The sequence below is a fragment of the Centroberyx affinis genome, unplaced genomic scaffold (assembly GCF_046629955.1).
Source record: "Centroberyx affinis isolate AG114_WGS23_722 - 3 ecotype Tasmania unplaced genomic scaffold, CSIRO-AGI_Caff_v1 ptg004114l_1, whole genome shotgun sequence".
In the NCBI taxonomy this organism is placed as follows: domain Eukaryota; kingdom Metazoa; phylum Chordata; class Actinopteri; order Beryciformes; family Berycidae; genus Centroberyx; species Centroberyx affinis.
In genome coordinates, this window is record NW_027281890.1 from 50,725 (window position 1) to 67,620 (window position 16,896).

At 42.6% G+C, this 16,896-nt stretch overlaps 1 protein-coding gene across 1 annotated transcript in view; it reads right to left on the reverse strand.

Moving 5' to 3' along the window:
- The window catches only part of LOC139663774 (ERC protein 2-like), an 82,235-nt gene that overhangs the window by 34,861 nt on the left and 30,478 nt on the right, over positions 1–16,896 (reverse strand). Inside the window, exon 7 of the mRNA XM_071542516.1 lies at positions 12,105–12,272. Within this exon, the coding sequence (XP_071398617.1) occupies positions 12,105–12,272 (168 nt within the window). The remainder of the gene's footprint in view (positions 1–12,104; positions 12,273–16,896) is intronic.

Sequence of the window (16,896 nt, forward strand, 5' to 3'; positions counted from 1 at the left end):
CAAAACCACACCACAACCGGCTCTGCATGTGTACCCCTCCCCCACCCCTAAACCCCCCCCCCCCCCCCCGAAAAAAGAAACGAAAACGAACAAATAAATAAATAAATGCATCATTATGCATTGGTCATGGTTGTGTAGACCAAGGGCTCGAACAGAGCTCCCACTGTTCTGTGTTGTGATACGTAAGACCAAAAATGCCTGCACATGCCCAGCATATGCATTTTTTAAACTTAAACAAGTTCTTCTTTTTTTTTTTCCCTAAATGCAGCCTCTAACTATTAGGATCAATCTAGGACTCAAACTACAGCAATGACATCATGGTCTAGTGCTATAAGCCATGGTGACTGTCCATAGAGAGAAGCCCAAAGCAAAAGATAACAACTCTCATACTGTACTCCCTGAGACTAAAAATATGGCACCAATGACTTGACAGAGCTATCGCACTACTATATAATGCAGAATCTCCGCAGTGATACACCATAATAATTTCAAAAAGTCGAAAGGGTCATTGCACTGGAGAGTACTGTCAGTCTGTCTGTGTCTCTCTCTTTCTCTCTCTCTTCCTCATCTGACCAAGAGTCTGGGAGCCATTTCTCCAGTATGTAAAGTATCACACATTAAAGAGTGATTGCAGCATTAAACTAAAGAAGGGCACTTTACCAATCAAAGGTACCACACTTCAAACTTGGATGGGGGCAAAAGACCTGAAAAGAACTGCAAAGTGAAAGCAGGCTAACAGATGAAAATGTGTTTGTATCTGTGTTCTCATTTTGTATCTATATGAAGTAAGTTGTCCCTCGATCTGCACTTTGAATGTGTTGAACAATCTATTAAATCCACTGACAAAGACTAGTCAAAGTGTCTTCAGTCAGGCTGTTCAGTCACTTTGGAGAGTAATGTTATCTTATCTATATTAGCTGGCATACATACAACACAGTTAAAAGCAACCAAAGACAACACAACTCAACAATAATGCAAAACATATACAATAAAAAAAAATCAGTACAAGAAAAAAAATCCAACACAATCCGAGCAAAAATCGATGCACTCAAAAATCCGAACTAAACACAGTAACCCTCCACAGATTCCAAATAATAATATTAGTATTCACCTTTCAAACAAAATGAACTCCAACATGAACGAAGCAAAGGTTGCATAATTGGAGTATAACTTCAGTAACTGAAGAGTTAAATACAACAAACAAACTGCCTGTTGTTATTTATATCGGTAATACTTTCCTTTTTTTTTTTACTTCTTCTGTTCCAATTTATATTACAACCACATCAAGATTCAAAAGACTGTTTTTGCTCTTTGATCTCCAGATCTCAATTCTTTTTGACTAGGGAAAAAAACACATGCAAAAACTAAACACATTATCACACATCAGCTGACCTGTCATCAGCCCGCGTCATCATCACTAACACACACCCTGGGTGGTGGGGGATTGGACTTGTTTCCAGTGAAGAGAGAGCGCATGCAGTACGCACAGAGATGCATCATCTTAACCCCAGAGCCGACCAGGAGGATGACACATGTCCGCCGGCGGCAGTATGTGTGTGTGTGTGTCTGGTTTAGATATTTACTCTTTCTCAGTGGGGGAACACATACAAGTGATTAATAGCCCTATGAACTGTGTGTGGCTGATTCATCTTAGGACATGTTGAGCTGATACCTTTATGAGGAAGAGAGGCCTGCCGAGTCTGCTAATCAATCTGCTTTCTAATGATCTACTGTACACTCCATCCTGTGGTGTCATAAAAATAAAAAAAAATACTCGTTAACAGCTTAGGTTATGAGGTGCCAATCACATCATCATGGAACTGATTTAAGCCACTCAGTTGAGCTCTACCTTCAACTCACCCTCAGCACGTTTCTTTGATTTTCTGGATCTTGAATGAGTGTCATTGCCAAAAAAGAAGCAATCACCCTTTAGTTAGGAAATACACCCTTGACAGTTAGATCAGTGTCTGGGGAAAACTTCATCCTGCCTTGGGAAGACTTCAAACACACAGGGCCGACCCGTGTCCTTCACTATAGACCAGCAGTGACTTATAGAGTATGAAGCCGGGGAGGAAACTAGCTCTGACTCCTAGCTCTACTCCTGCCTCCCCCCTGGGATACAGCACTGTAAGTTATAGCCCCCTAGGACTGCTGGGAAATAGGAAGTTTGGAAAACCGATCAGAGGGAGGTGGTCAGCGTATACAGTGTGGCTAATGGAGTGGAACACCTGTTGGTTCACAGTGCAAAGTATCCTAACGGGCCTGCTTCTATATTCTACTATACTCTTCTTCCACTTATTTCAGGTTAAGACATTAAAGAAACAAGGTCAATATGTTGATTTAAAATGAGACTTTTGCTCTGTGCTGGGCTAATGTACTTATATATAATATGGATGTGTAATTGTGGTTCAGAATGCCTGAACAATGTAGATGTTTTTAATTCTAATGAACATACATCTGTCAAGTGTGTCTTCTATCCCAGTATATTATTAACTAAAACAAGTTTAGTTTATTATTTTCAAATATCTCGGCGATATGTCATTTATTGGAAGTTTGTCCCCAGGAAATGAACGAATACCATAATTTCTTTGCACAAGATGAGCAAAGCATTAAAAACACACATCTAAGACATTAATAGTAACAACTATGATGCAGAAAAGATATAATTGTGCACATATACACATGATAAAGGAGAAGGAGAAGAAGGAGAAGATTGAAAATTCCTTGAACATAAAACATAAAAGAAAGAAAGGTGCAAATATAATATGCTGCTTGATTATTACAGCTATATTTCTGTCATGTTTCCATGCCGTTCTGATTGCAATGAATGTTTAAGATATAGTGAAATACCATTATGAAATTATTACACTCACACAATTGCAGTTTTCCATATATAAGATCCATCCTGACATTGTCCATTATTTAAAAACAACAGAGACAATAATGAATTGTCAGTAAGCAGAAGGGACACTCAGCACCCACTCTCATCTGCTACAAACAGGCTCATTAAGGGCCATGAAGAGGAAGGCAGGGATCCAGAAGATCAGCAGAAGATTAAGGAGGCCTTCCTCAAAGAGATAAACATGATCAAGATGGAGAAGGAAATCACAAACACAGATAAGGAGAAAGAAACAAGCTAGGCACGAATAATGCCACTGGCCACAGAGAAACCCATCATTAAAGGCATGACCAGCAATGTTGTCAACACATCGGCAAAATCATCCAGTCCCATCTGAGTGGGGCCCTGCAGGGATGAACAAGGCATCTGTGGCTTGTGTAAAGAGAAGTAAACATGGCAACCATACACAGAAACAGAATCAAAAATCACATACAAGCACAGTGGCGAATGAAAACCAGGCCGCTTGAGTGAACGTCTATTGACAAACCACTGTCTGGAGGTGAAAAGACAAGTGGGGCAACTGTGCCCAAAATATTCAATGCAAAGTATTTGTATTGAATCAGAACTGATCTGATTTCATTCATCAAACACCCTCAGGTTCAGCAGCCGGACAGTGCACACAATGCACAATCATCATGTTACGGATATGTGGTCAGCAGGGACCTCAAGACCGGTGAGAGAGCCTTGCACTACTGGACTAAGCAGAGGGGACACTCAGCACCCGCTCTCATATGCTACAAACACACTCATTAGGACATGTAGATCTGAACAAAACATACTGGTTGACGTGGTTGATATTGGAACCAACAAATGTCGCAACATTTTTGGTCAAATAACTCAATTGTGACAATATTTTGGTCAAAAACAAAAAATGTTGGTGCTTTACTGTTGACAAAATTACCACAAAATACATATTTGTTTACATAACTTTATTTACATCAGGGATTTCAAGCCGTTCAATCCTAACATTAAGACCTATAACACAATTGTCAAATCCAAAAACTGTCTATTCTCACTGTCATACGACCAACTGTAGCCCTGTCTAGTTCAGGACCGACTCTGTCTCTTATCTTTAGACAGCATTAATATTGGAACTGGCAGTTGGGAACCCAGTCTCGGGCTGCCTCCGGGTGCGTTTGCATCATTACACTCACTGCCTGTCTGCTGTCTGTATGAGTGTGTAAGTGGCTGAATATGTCTGCTTTCGAGTGTGTGGGTCGTGCTTAGTACAGCTGTGTGTGGCTGTCTGTCGTTCCTCTCTTTCAGGCTCCTGTCGCACGCAGTGATTTTACCAGACAGTGGATGTGGGAGCTGGCCTTAGATGGCAGAAGTCCCATCTTTCGGCCTCTTCATGTTTCTCTTTGTCTTATTTTCTTTCTTTTCTCATTGTCATTGTCCATGTTATTGCCTATTTTATTGTTTTGTCCCGACACCTATTGCATGATCAACCATCCGGGTGGGGGATCCCTCTTTGAATTGCCCCACCCAAGGTTTGTTGCATTTTTTCCCAAATAATGTTTTCTTGTTATTTCCCACGGCACAGCCGAGGGGATCACAAGGCAAATTCAGGTCTGTCAGTCAGTCAGACAGTCAGTCAGTCAGTCAGGTAACGCTTAGTGAGATGATGCGCTTCATCAGATGGCGTCTAGAAGGCGTCTTTGACTGTGAGATGCAGCGTTTCCCATACAGAGGTACAAGTTGCTCATTGTAAAGAAATGGATCTAAACCGATCTCTAATGCGCCTGATGTCGCATCATGTCATAATTTGGAGATGTACAGACAGCAGACCAGCAGCACTGAACTCAATCCACAGTGTCTCCCAGTGTGAAAACAAATGTGAAACTTAACATTCCACAGTCAGTAACGGGGATTTGCAGACAGTAACTCGTCTTTGCTGCCATACAGACTTTAAGAGTAGGTGCCTTTAACGTTAACCTTGTGGTATTTAAGTAACGTTAGTGGAATTAGGTAATTTAACCGTGTCGCGTGTTGCTTGTTTCTCAGGGTCCTGTTGTATGATAAACAACAAGCAAGCACAAGTTATAAAACAATGTCCACTGGAAGATGAAATCATTATGATCTTTTTTGATCTATGATTAAATATAACAAATCATGCAAATGCAACAAAAATATTATAATTTAATATATTGGGCTATTTACCTTTGACCTCAGAGTGATCTTCCTGGGCCTTGGATGTCACAAACATATCTTCCTTCACTCCACACACTGCCTTTGATTGTAAAGATTTTGTCTTCTTGTTTGTATTACAGGAAGTTTTACAGGAACTTAAAACTGAGGTTCATAAAGTTTGGGTCTGCATACTTCTCTTCCAGGTATGTCAAAGCGCTTTTCTTGATAGACTGGTTGTGTTATGTGTCTCGGCCATGACTTGGATCCATGACTTCAGAACAAATATGACAGGCTTTACAGAGGATATACTCTGTGTAGACCGTGAGGAGATGGAGGGGCGTCTTGATAGATTCTATCACATCAATGTGCTGTCAAATAGAGATCAAATACCTTGTCTTCTTATCCGTGGAAAGTACCAGTGTAATGGCCCTTTGCTGCTCCACAACTCTTGCGACCATGAGGTCCCTTGATCCCTATCTTGTCACATAAGCTGTCTTCAGTTGCTGCTCTGGCAGATTGAGCTCCCTCTGTACTTGGGCCGGTTTCTGCTTTTTCTTCCAGTTGTATGAGAATGTGGCTGCTATCGTTTTACACAGACCAGTCACTTTTTCCAGACAGGAATACTTTATTGCATTCTTTGACAATAGGTCACAAAGACACATTTAGATTTAAGATAACTTTTTTTTTTGTTTTGTTTCCATGCAATTAGCAATAGGTTATGGGTCATGGTGGTAACTATAATATTAATTTGAATTACTGTCACTTCACTATGATCGCTATGAGAATCAGATACTCAAGGTTATATTTCAAGAAAACATTTCACATACCTATTGCCAGGGGCCTGACAAAGTGAGATTAGTGGGTTAGCGAGCCAACTTTGGGTTTAACCCTTGTTTTTCGGTCTCACGAAGGTGGCTCACTTTTAACTGGGGTTAGGGTAAAACGTATAACAGGCCCGCCTCCTCACCAATCAGGTCTCTGGAATCTGGAGTTACCATTTGGATCTTGAAAATTACAAGTAATAAAGAGAACAGTTAGGCTACTATTGAATTACCAGACAGTAAGAAGGGTTCGCAGGGCGACGTGTTTGTCAAATCACTTTGCTTTCTGTGATAATTTATTATATCAGAGATATAGCAGGTAGGGTATTTAATTGACCATATTATCAATGAATGAACTTTACTGTTGCATATTAATTGCGCTGAATTTTTGGGGGGATTCCCGACAGTGTTTGGTTCATTGCAGCCTATTGCATTCATATTCTATTACCGCAGCCCTGAAGAGAATTACACCAACTTTATGAATAGAAAATCTTTTTACAGCCTCAGTGTGTCCACAAACTATTTTATCAATGGAAAATATGCCCACTTTGTGCTAATGACGGGGCAGTTCCTCCAGTAATCCTCTCTACCCTTGGTAGCAGAAACAACGTTACTTTTCACTGTTATGTTTTCTGAGACAGGCCCCTGGTGTCGTCTAAGAACAAAACAATGATGTTATGTCCATCCATTGAGGCCAGTGGCTTCCTCAATGTTTGCACCATTGTCTGTCCTTGTGTGAGGGAAGCAGGTGAGTGCATCCCTGGTCCCTGTGCAATCCTTCCCCTGTGTGGTCTTCTGGAAAATAAGTGGTTTGAAAGCATCTGGTGTGCAAATTCCAGATGGCATCAATGAAGTGAAGGGTCAAACTCATATAAGGCTCCATGGTGCAGCTCGACCACATATCTGTGGTTGTAGTGAAGTGCTGGATGCATTTAAGCTCAGCAACAATTTCATTGCAGTATTTACTGTACAGCTTTGGCAAAGCACGCCAACCTATTGATGGCACATTACATCTCTTATTAACAACTCTCATGTTTTTGAAACCACTCTGTTCAGCTGTTTGTAATGGAGACGCTGAGAATAAAATATGCAATGTGATACACACTAAATGGAGACGCTGAGAATAAAATATGCAATGTGATACACACTAAAAATAAACACAGACTACAAATGCATTAAACAAATAGGTCTTGTACTATGTGACTGCTGCATATCTAAATTAAGTCTTAGGTTGGCGTGTGTATCAATAAATATCATCATTGTCATTGCATGCCCCCACCAGCTGAGTCAATAGTCAACACACACACAAGCACACACTGACACATCTCTCTTCTCTCACACACACACACACACACACACACACACACACACACACAGACAAACACGGACAGGCAGACAGTGCACATCTGATCAGAAAGTAGTTTTGTCAATGTCAAGAATAATCAATATAAAACTATGCAGCAATATGACAAGAACACCTCCACCAAATCACACGCAGACACACAACGGTGCTGCACTGATAACCTGATATCTGACAGTCAGTGAGCCGTTATTCCACATTCCCAATTCAACCTACAGCGACTTCTGTGGCTTGATGAAGAAGTGCAGCAGCTAGTAGCACCAACCTGCATCCGACTGGTTTCATGAAAGGGGATGACCTTGTCTCGCCATTAACTGGACACCAATAATATATTTAATCTAGTTTCAGTGATCATAGAGTCCAAATTACAGTAGGACATATTTTAGATGATGGACTTAGATTGCAATTTTAGACACTCCCCCAAATTTACACTTTTATTGCTTTCAAGGGGATGCATTTTCCCTCTCAAAGTTATACCACATTTGTTTGGTTATTATGAAGTGAGTGGAGGGAGGGTGTCTCAGCTTCTCATTGGCTGCTATAACAATGCAAAAACAGGTACACATGGCCAAACAGGATGGTAGGAATGCTTAGATTTAGGCTGAATATTCCAGCATTCAAAAAGAGTTGGAATGATGAATGAAAATGTAATTTTCAGTTTGGAATGCACTTATTGCCCAGCTCCACTTGACGGAAAAGATTATGTTGTCCCAAACATTGTAAAATCATGGACCTTATTAAGGTAAGTAAATTGAGCTCTACATTCAACTCAGCCTTGACACGTCTTTGATTTGCTGGATCTAGGATCAGCTTCATTGCTGAAAAACGTGCAGTCACCCTTTAGTTAGGAAATACACCCGTGACATTTAGATCAGTGCCTGGGGAAAATTTCATCCTGCCTTGGGAAGACTTCAAACACACAGGGCCGACCCGTGTCCTTCACTATAGACCAGCAGTGACTTATAGAGTATGAAGCTGGGGAGGAAACTAGCTCTGACTCCTAGCTCTACTCCTGCCTTCCCCCTGGGATACAGCACTGTAAGTTATAGCCCCCTAGGACTGCTGGGAAATAGGAAGTTTGGAAAACCGATCAGAGGGAGGTGGTCAGCGTATACAGAGTGGCTAATGGAGTGGAACACCTGTTGGTTCACAGTGCAAAGTATCCTAACTGGCCTGCTTCTATATTCTACTATACTCTTCTTCCACTCATTTCAGGTTAAGACATTAAAGAATCATGGTCATGATGTTGATTTAAAAACAGACATTGTGTGCTGGGATAATGTACTTTACTATAATATTGATGCCTTATTGTGGTGTGCCTGAATAATGTAGAATTTTTAAAATTCTAATTACCACACCAAAGAGTAAAGGGACCAGGTACCAAAACCAGGACAATGTCATAATTTAACTATAACTCTTACCTTACCTTAACCCTGACCTTAAGCTCACTGGAGACCTTATGTGATAACTAAATGTGATACGAAGAAATGTGATTATTGATTCTCTAAAGTATAGCACTTGTTGACTGTGACTTGTGGCTAGGTCACATATTCCTGAAACCTAACCTGCAGGTTTGAGAATGGCAAAATAACAAAATCATTGCATTTCTTCTCAAACTTTTAAACTATATTAAATCCATCAAAGACCTTCTCCATTCTTAAAATTGTATCCCAATGTGTATCAATAGTTATCAAGATCTATGGCTTTAATGTAACTGTGTTTTTGTGCTTCCAGAGGAAGGCAGAAGTACTGTCTGTGCTTCTGCAAATGAAGGCACTGGACAAAGAGATGGAGAGACTGGAGCAAAAAGTCTAGCAGCTTGAGAGAGACAAGATCACTCTGGCCAACAATGCTGACGATCTCCTCTCCCAGGAGGAATGGCTCCAGAAGAATAAAGAGGTAGAGAAGAGGGAGAGGCTAGACAGACAGAGAGAAGATGTGGCTAGCTGAGGTGTCACTTTATGGCATAGGAGTTCCATGAATAAGATGAAACAGATATTCATCAAAAATATTTCTTTTTTTTTTCTAGAAAATGAACACCATCAACTCCATCTCAAGATTACCAGGGAGAAAGAGAGCCAGTCTCTGCACCGGATCCAGATCAGCAGAGAAGAAAAGGTCCTGGCACGGGAGCCAGAGGATCTCGCTCTGCAGAGGGAATATCTGGAGGACAAGATGAAGGCCGAAAGAGACAAACACTCTGTAGAGGAAGTACTGGAGAAAACAACAGCTCTTTTGCATGAGGAACATGTCAACAAGCTGAGGAAGGAGCTGGAGCTGGAAAGCAAAGAGTTATCAGAGAAAGAGAGGCCCTTCAAAGAGAGGTTGATAAAATGATCGTGATGAGGAAGGCCTTCCAGTTGGAAAGGGACAACATGGCAAAAGACAGAGACCTTCCAAAAAGAAACAGTAGCTCAACACATGAGGAGGAAGGCCTTTAAAATTGAATCTGAAAAGATCTGTATGGAAAGGGAGTCCTTCCAGATACAAATGGCAGAGATGGCCATGATGAGGAAGGCCTACATTAAAGAACAGGCAGGAATAAGGAATATGAGGGAGGCCAGCAAAGAGGGCCTCCTCTAGCAGGCCTCCTCTAGCAGTTTGTCCTCATTTTGCCCTCTGTGTTGTTGTATTGCCAACAGTTTACAAAAAACACGCCCCCGTTAAAAGATTAAAACAGCAAAATATGAGAATGTTTTGGACTGAATGTCATGTTTCCACAACCTTCTGAATATTATGAATGTTTAAGATACAATTAAATACCATTATGAAAAGATTACACCCACACAATGAGAGTTTTCCATCCAGGCAAATGAACAGCCCAAGCACCAAGTGTGAACCGCAAGGACCATAATTCATTGCACCTATAACGGAGCACTGCGCATATGTGCTCCTTCGAGTCACGGTGTGTCTGTGCTGAATGGACAGACAGTTTGAAATACAGCCTCGATAATCAGATGGTATAAGCGGTATAATCATCAGCTAATGCCATCAGCTTATACTAGATTGAGAGACTTTAGAGGGGACACTCAGCACCCACCCTCATCTGCTACAAACAAGCTCATTAAGGGCATCCAGCATGGAGCTATAGGTGGGACCCAAAGGATACAGGATGGGGTTCACATTGAGCACCTAAAGGTCATCTTTAAGCATCACACACACACACACACACACACACACACACACACATACACACAAACACTTAAAGGCATTTATCACACAGAAACACAATAATTCATGTACGCATATTCATGCACACATACAAGCATGCACGCACGCACACACACACACACACACACGCGCACGTACAAATTGATGGCACTGTATTTGACCTGGAAGCCCTTTTCATTAAACTCAGCAAGGGGGAGTGAGGGAGGGGAGAGAGGGAGATCTAATTTGAGGACACGAGTGGAGAGGAGGAAGTTGAGAGGGGACCTTTATGTGTCTGTAATTGGTCTGCAGAGGCATTGCCAACACGCACACCACAGGTGGCCGCAGGTTCTGTCTGAGCAGCTAACCTTATAAAAGTCATTAAGACCTCTGAAACATGCCGTGTGTGTGTGTAAGTGTAAATGTGTGTGTGTGTGTGTTTGTGTATCTAAGGAATTGTGCATGGTTCAGGGTCCAGAAATAACATGGTGCTTCTACTAGCGCGTCTCATCTTGTAAAACGTAGACATGTTATATCTGGGTTCACCATGAAACAGAGAGTTTCGATCGATTGTGAGAGATAGATCACACTAAGCCACTCGCTCAATGACTCATGTGACAAACACTCTCACCGTGCGTTCACACGGCGAGCAAAATGATCAAAAACTCACCAGAAGTCGATTCATTTCCTATAGAGCTGATCAAGCGGGGAAATTCAGCCGATGTGTTGACAGTCGTCAAGCTTGCTGGCCGAGAAAGGCTGGTCACAGCTGAACTTTTCGCAGTCAACAGCCAATCAGATATCTGCACTTCTTTGTTTCCCTACTTCTTCTATTAACTTCTTTGTGAACGCTCTGCCATTATGTCTCATTTATAATAATTTACACAAACTACACACACTGCACACTGGTAGCTGTCATCAAACTTACCAGGAAGACTTAAGACTTGTTTGAAAATGTTGTATTTTGCATTAATGAATAACCTTTTATTGAATTTTGCACTATAGTTTCTGACTCCCCGTCTGGTCTTTTCAACTGATCTTTGTCGTACTGTACAGAGTATAGTGAGGCATTTTGTTGTGTTGTTATTGTGTTTTTGATTTTTTTTAGGGGTCCAAGCACTGCAGGTGCTGGAACCCTATTGTTTTGGTAAGGACTCAGTAGCCTAATGGTTAATGAATTGGTCTGCAATGCAAAAGATTGTGTGTTCAAATCCTGTGGGTAATGTGTCTCCTCACACCACTAAGGTTGCGATAACTAAGTGTAATGTCTTAAGTTTTATTTTTTTTAAGCTATATTTTTTTTATTGTTTTTTTAAGAAGTAGGGAAACAAAGAAGTGCAGATATCTGATTTTTTTTTTTTTTATTGTAAACCCTCTCCAAGCTTACGAACAATAAAGTCTTCAATTGAACTGAATTAAACTGAAGTGAAGTGAAATAAATCGAAGTGAAGAGAAATTAAGTGAATTGAACTACAAATCTCTGAGCAACAAAATATTGCTAAGAACATTAAACTTACTGGGTTATAAAATTATCTAGAAATGTCTTCTTTTATGAACCACTGAAAGGAGTGGCCTCTCTACTAGGTGCAAGAATCATCCATTCAAAATCTATTTTTCATTTTGAATTACATCAAGTTTTACCAACTTACAAGGAATTTGCTTTGTATGTGCTTCGGTAAAGGCATGGTTACACTGGATGCGACACTTGTAGAGATACGCTGCTATAATCTGTTGGGTGGCGTACCTTCTTCTGCAGGACGTTGACCTTCCTCTCCTTGACGTCCAGCATGTCCTTCATGTCTCGGATCTCTCCGGTCAGTGTGCTCTTTTCATCGGTCAGGTCCTGCAGCTGCTTGGTCTTCTTGGTTAGGAACTGCTCCTTCTCCTCCAGACGCACCCGCAGAGCATCCACCTGGAATGGACCGAGACAGGGAGGTAAGGACAGACAGGCAGAGAGAGAGTGAGACAGACAGACAGACAGACAGACAGACAGACATGTAAACAGACTGGCAGACAGATACCTGTAGGGAGTTTAACAGGCAAACTGCTGTGCCAAAATTTGTGTCCCTTAAAAAGTGTGTTTCCTCCAGCAATTTGTCCTAATTTTGTCCTCTGTGTTGTTTTGCCACTGCACAAGGAAATTACCATGGGGGAAATGCACTTAATAAATGAGTAAATTAATGTAAAGCCTTACAACTTCTTCATAGAATCAATGGACACTTGTGGTATGAGATAAGATTGCAAACAAGCGTGATTTCATTACAAGGAAACTAGGCAGGTTAATTTTGTTAGGTTACTTTCATTCTCTCTTTCAATGTTTTTAAAACATTGTTTTACCATTTCTAAAAGCAGCGATAGGAAAACATTCTACAAAAATGTAAATGAGTTTGGTACATTCTTCCCTGGCGTGAAGTCAAGGCAAAGACACACGTCCAGGGAAAACATTTTGAGGGGAAACAGATTTTTTGGGGAAACAAATTTTGGCACAACACAGACAGACACTTAAACAGACTAGCAGACAGGGAGATAGGAGGTTAGACAAGCGCACAAAGGGAAAAAGACATACACACACACACACACACACACGCACACAGACAGATGGACAGGTATACAGATACACTGAAACTAAGTAGTCAGACAGTTGGAGAGGGAAACAGATCAGACTGACAGACAAAATATACAGAAATATAGAAATATACAAAAGGATTATGAGAAATAGACCCAGGGCTTATACAGTGATTTTTTTCCCATTCCCACTCAGGTGGCCCATATGTTATTATTCAGTACTAGAACTGACGTGTCTCAACACATTTACTTGTTGACATTTGGAAGTAGTAAAAGTTCAGCTTTGACCTAATGTCCATTATATGAACCACTGTAGACTAATGCAGTAAAAGTGTGTGTGTGTGAGAGAGAGAGAAAGCCTGGAGCCCGGTCCCATCATTTGTTATTGAGAGTACTGTATCATTGGGCCGGTGCTGCGCTGCCACAGATCAGGCTGCTCACACACTTCACACTCGGACATTAAAATCCTCCGTCTCTGGCTGTGTTCAATGGGATGAGTGATATCTGAGCTCACTCCAGGACTTGTTATTGGACATATATCAGTGTTCTCCTGCACCGCCTACAGTGACACGCACACACACACACACACACACACTCTCAGCTGGCTGTCATGGACAGAAAGCGTGCTCCCTCTGTTGCTCTTCGACACCTGATTACATTACCAGCTTCTGTTGCCATGGCGCAATGAGTGAACCCATGTGACCCTCATTTCAAGGTGTGCATGTGTGTGTGTGTGTGTGTACATGTGTATCCAAGACACACACACACACACACACACACACACACACATAGAAAGAGAGAAGGAGAAAGAGAGAGCTTGTTAACGGTCGTTTTAACGAGTGTAAGGTGGGCTCTGAGGGAACGGTGTGAAAACACTTTAAGCACGGACTCTGTTGTGCTCTCCACTCTCCAGTTCATCTCTCAACTACTTTACAGGGCACTTAGCGAGAGCCACAGAGGGAGGGGAGGGGGGGTAATTTAGTAACTAAAGAGTAACAAACTATGTTAACCAAAAGGAAAACTGGCACTAATGGCTACTGAAACAGCAAATAATACAACGGATATACTGAGAGCGCTTTACTGTATATGTGGCTGGTAAGTGTGGGAAGGTATGGCTGCATTGGGCCAGAGTCAAGTCCTGCGTGCCTGTGTGTGTTGTGTGTGTGTGTGTGTGTGTGTGTGCGTGTGTGTATGTGTGTGTGTGTCTGTGCATGTGTAAAATGAGAGTGCTCCATGCAGGCCACAGACACACAGAGGGCTGCTCTCAAGTAGTAGCATTAGAAGCAGGCCAGGACCCCCAGGTGTAAGATGGTGAAGTATTTATCTCATATTGCTCCTCTGGCAGACAACCAGGCCCTAATACTGAGACCCGCTCTGTCCTCCCCACTGGCACACACACACACTCCAGTGACACCACTAATCCTTTGTGTGTGTGTGTGACTGTGTGTGTGTGTGACTGTGTGTGTGTGTGTGTGTGTGTGTGTGTGTGTGTGTGTGTGTGTGCTCATGCCCATGTGCTGCTACATGTGATTGTGTGTGCATGCATGTGTGCTTGCTAGTGGGTGTATGAGAGAGAGGGAGAGAGAGTGAGAGAGAGAGAGCATTAACTCCCCCGTCCCCAACCCCACCTGGCAAGGAGCAATTTAGAAAGAATGTAGCAGGGAGGCCGGACAGGAAATCCCTGCTGTCTCACCTGCGCTGGCCCACTAAGCTGTGATAGTGTACCGACGCCCTGCTAATACCCTCTTAAAGCACTCGCCGCTGCCAGACACACTACTCCACAAACAGGGGGAGAGAGAGATGGATGGGTGACGGGATGGAAGGATGGAGAGAAGTGTGTGAGAGGGGACAGCGGCGCGGTTTGAGTGCAACGAGAAAGAGGGATGGAGAGGAGTAAGGGAGGGGGGAGCTGGAAGAGGGAAAGAAGGATGCAGACAAGAAGAAGCAGGATGAAAAGAAGAAGAAGAAGAAGAAGAAGAAGAAGAAGATGGAGACCTCCCACCACACCTAGCCTTAGGAGTTAATAGAGCATACTGAGACCAATGACACACCGCTACACCACTACTTAAAACCGCTACTCCATCAGCAAACCTGCTACAGGAAATACTGTATGGCTTTATCAGCTGGCATACATGCTGTGATGATAGACAGCTAACAAGTAGGGGTGATTAACCTCTCTCTTCTCCTTCTATTTCCTCTCCAACTTTCCTCTTTTTCTCCCCCCTCCTCTTCTAACACCACCTCTCTCTCTCTCTCTCTCTCTCTCTCTCTCTCATCGCCACTACCTCTCTTTCACCACTCCATCCCTCCCACCATGCTTCAAACTCTACAGGAGTTTTCCTATTGCCATTTGAAGGTGTGGGTCCTGCGGCGAGACAGAGTGATGTCTCGGTGTGGAGAAATCCCTCAAATCCTCAGCCAGGTTCTCTTTGGGTCTGGCCCACATTTCCCAACACTGACTTTGTGTGTCTGTGTGTGTGTGTGTGTGTGTGTGTGTGTGTGTGTGTGTGTGTGTGTGTGTGTGTGTGTGTGTATGTGTGTTCATGGTCTATGCGAGAGAGATAACACACATAGCAGAACTCCTGCTGTCTCCAAGACAACCAGGGGACTCATTTGGCCTATGCAATTGGACACTGGAGAGGACATTCTGTTTTGTAATTACAGTGTTTCATTGGCTCAGAGCGAGAGAGAGAGAGAGAGAGAGAGAGAGAGAGAGAGAGATAGGGAGGGAGGGAGAGTGAGAGAGAGGGAGGGAGAGGGGCCCACTTCTGTCCAGTCTGGCCCGGTCCAAATCCAAGGGGGACATCGGAGATTGCATTGAGGCGTGCCGCTGAATAGATGAATTAAAAACACATCTATATCACCCCATCTTCCCCCAAACCCCCGCATAAGCCTTCCAGCCCCTCACTCAACACCATATCATTTAAAAAAGGCCTTGATATGTTTTCAAGATTCCGTGGTTGCAAAACTATTAATTCTTGGCAATATGCTGTATTTTTTTTTAAATGAACACAGTCACACACTCATAAGCATGCACTCTCAAGTACGCACACACACACACACACATGCGCAGATTCAACAGATTTACACATACATATGCATTCGCACGTACAAGCGCGCACATCCACATGCACACACACACACGCACACACACTCTTTCTCTCTCCTCGACTTCCTCTCTGTTGCTTGCAACGACAGCCAAATGTGGATTCTGGACATTGGTTAGCAAAGTAAAACAGAGGCTTAAAGAAAACAGCTTCTCTGTTTGTCCTCACCTCCCTTTTTCTGCCTCACATTTCATCATAAAAGTTTTTCTGGCAGGGGAATCTGCAAAGGTATCAAGCCCAACTTCGGCTCTGAGCCGCAATAAACAACACGGGGACTATATGAGTAGACCACAGTAAAAACGGCAGAACCAGAGACGATGGGGAGACCACAGCAAAGGCCTGGGGACACACCAACATTTACACACTCACACACCAACAGTTGCGCACTCACTCACACACACTCAGGAGTCCAAGATTGTCTCGGGAGGAGCTGCAGGAGCTTGATCAGAGAAACACGCCTAATATGATCTCCTCTCTCTCACACGTACTTATACTCATTTGATCACACACTTAAAATACTCACACACACACACACACACACACACACAAGGCACAAGCACACATGTGCCGCAGTAGTTTAATTCATTGTTTAGCACTGCAGTTCAAATAGTAAGATTCAATGTGACTTAGACTGACAACACTGCCGTAAAAGCTGTTGCAGCCAAAGTTTAGTGCAGTCTGGGTCTGGTGGAGTTTATCTGAGGGCTGAACTCAGGTTGGGATGCTGCGGTGCGCTGCACACAGCTGTGTGAGCTATTCACTTCTCTGGCTGCACGTCGTCCAGCAAGCCTGTATAAATACGGCAAAGGGCAGCCATTAGACATAATTTATTTAAAGGATTGTGCTGTGAAATTAATCATCCAA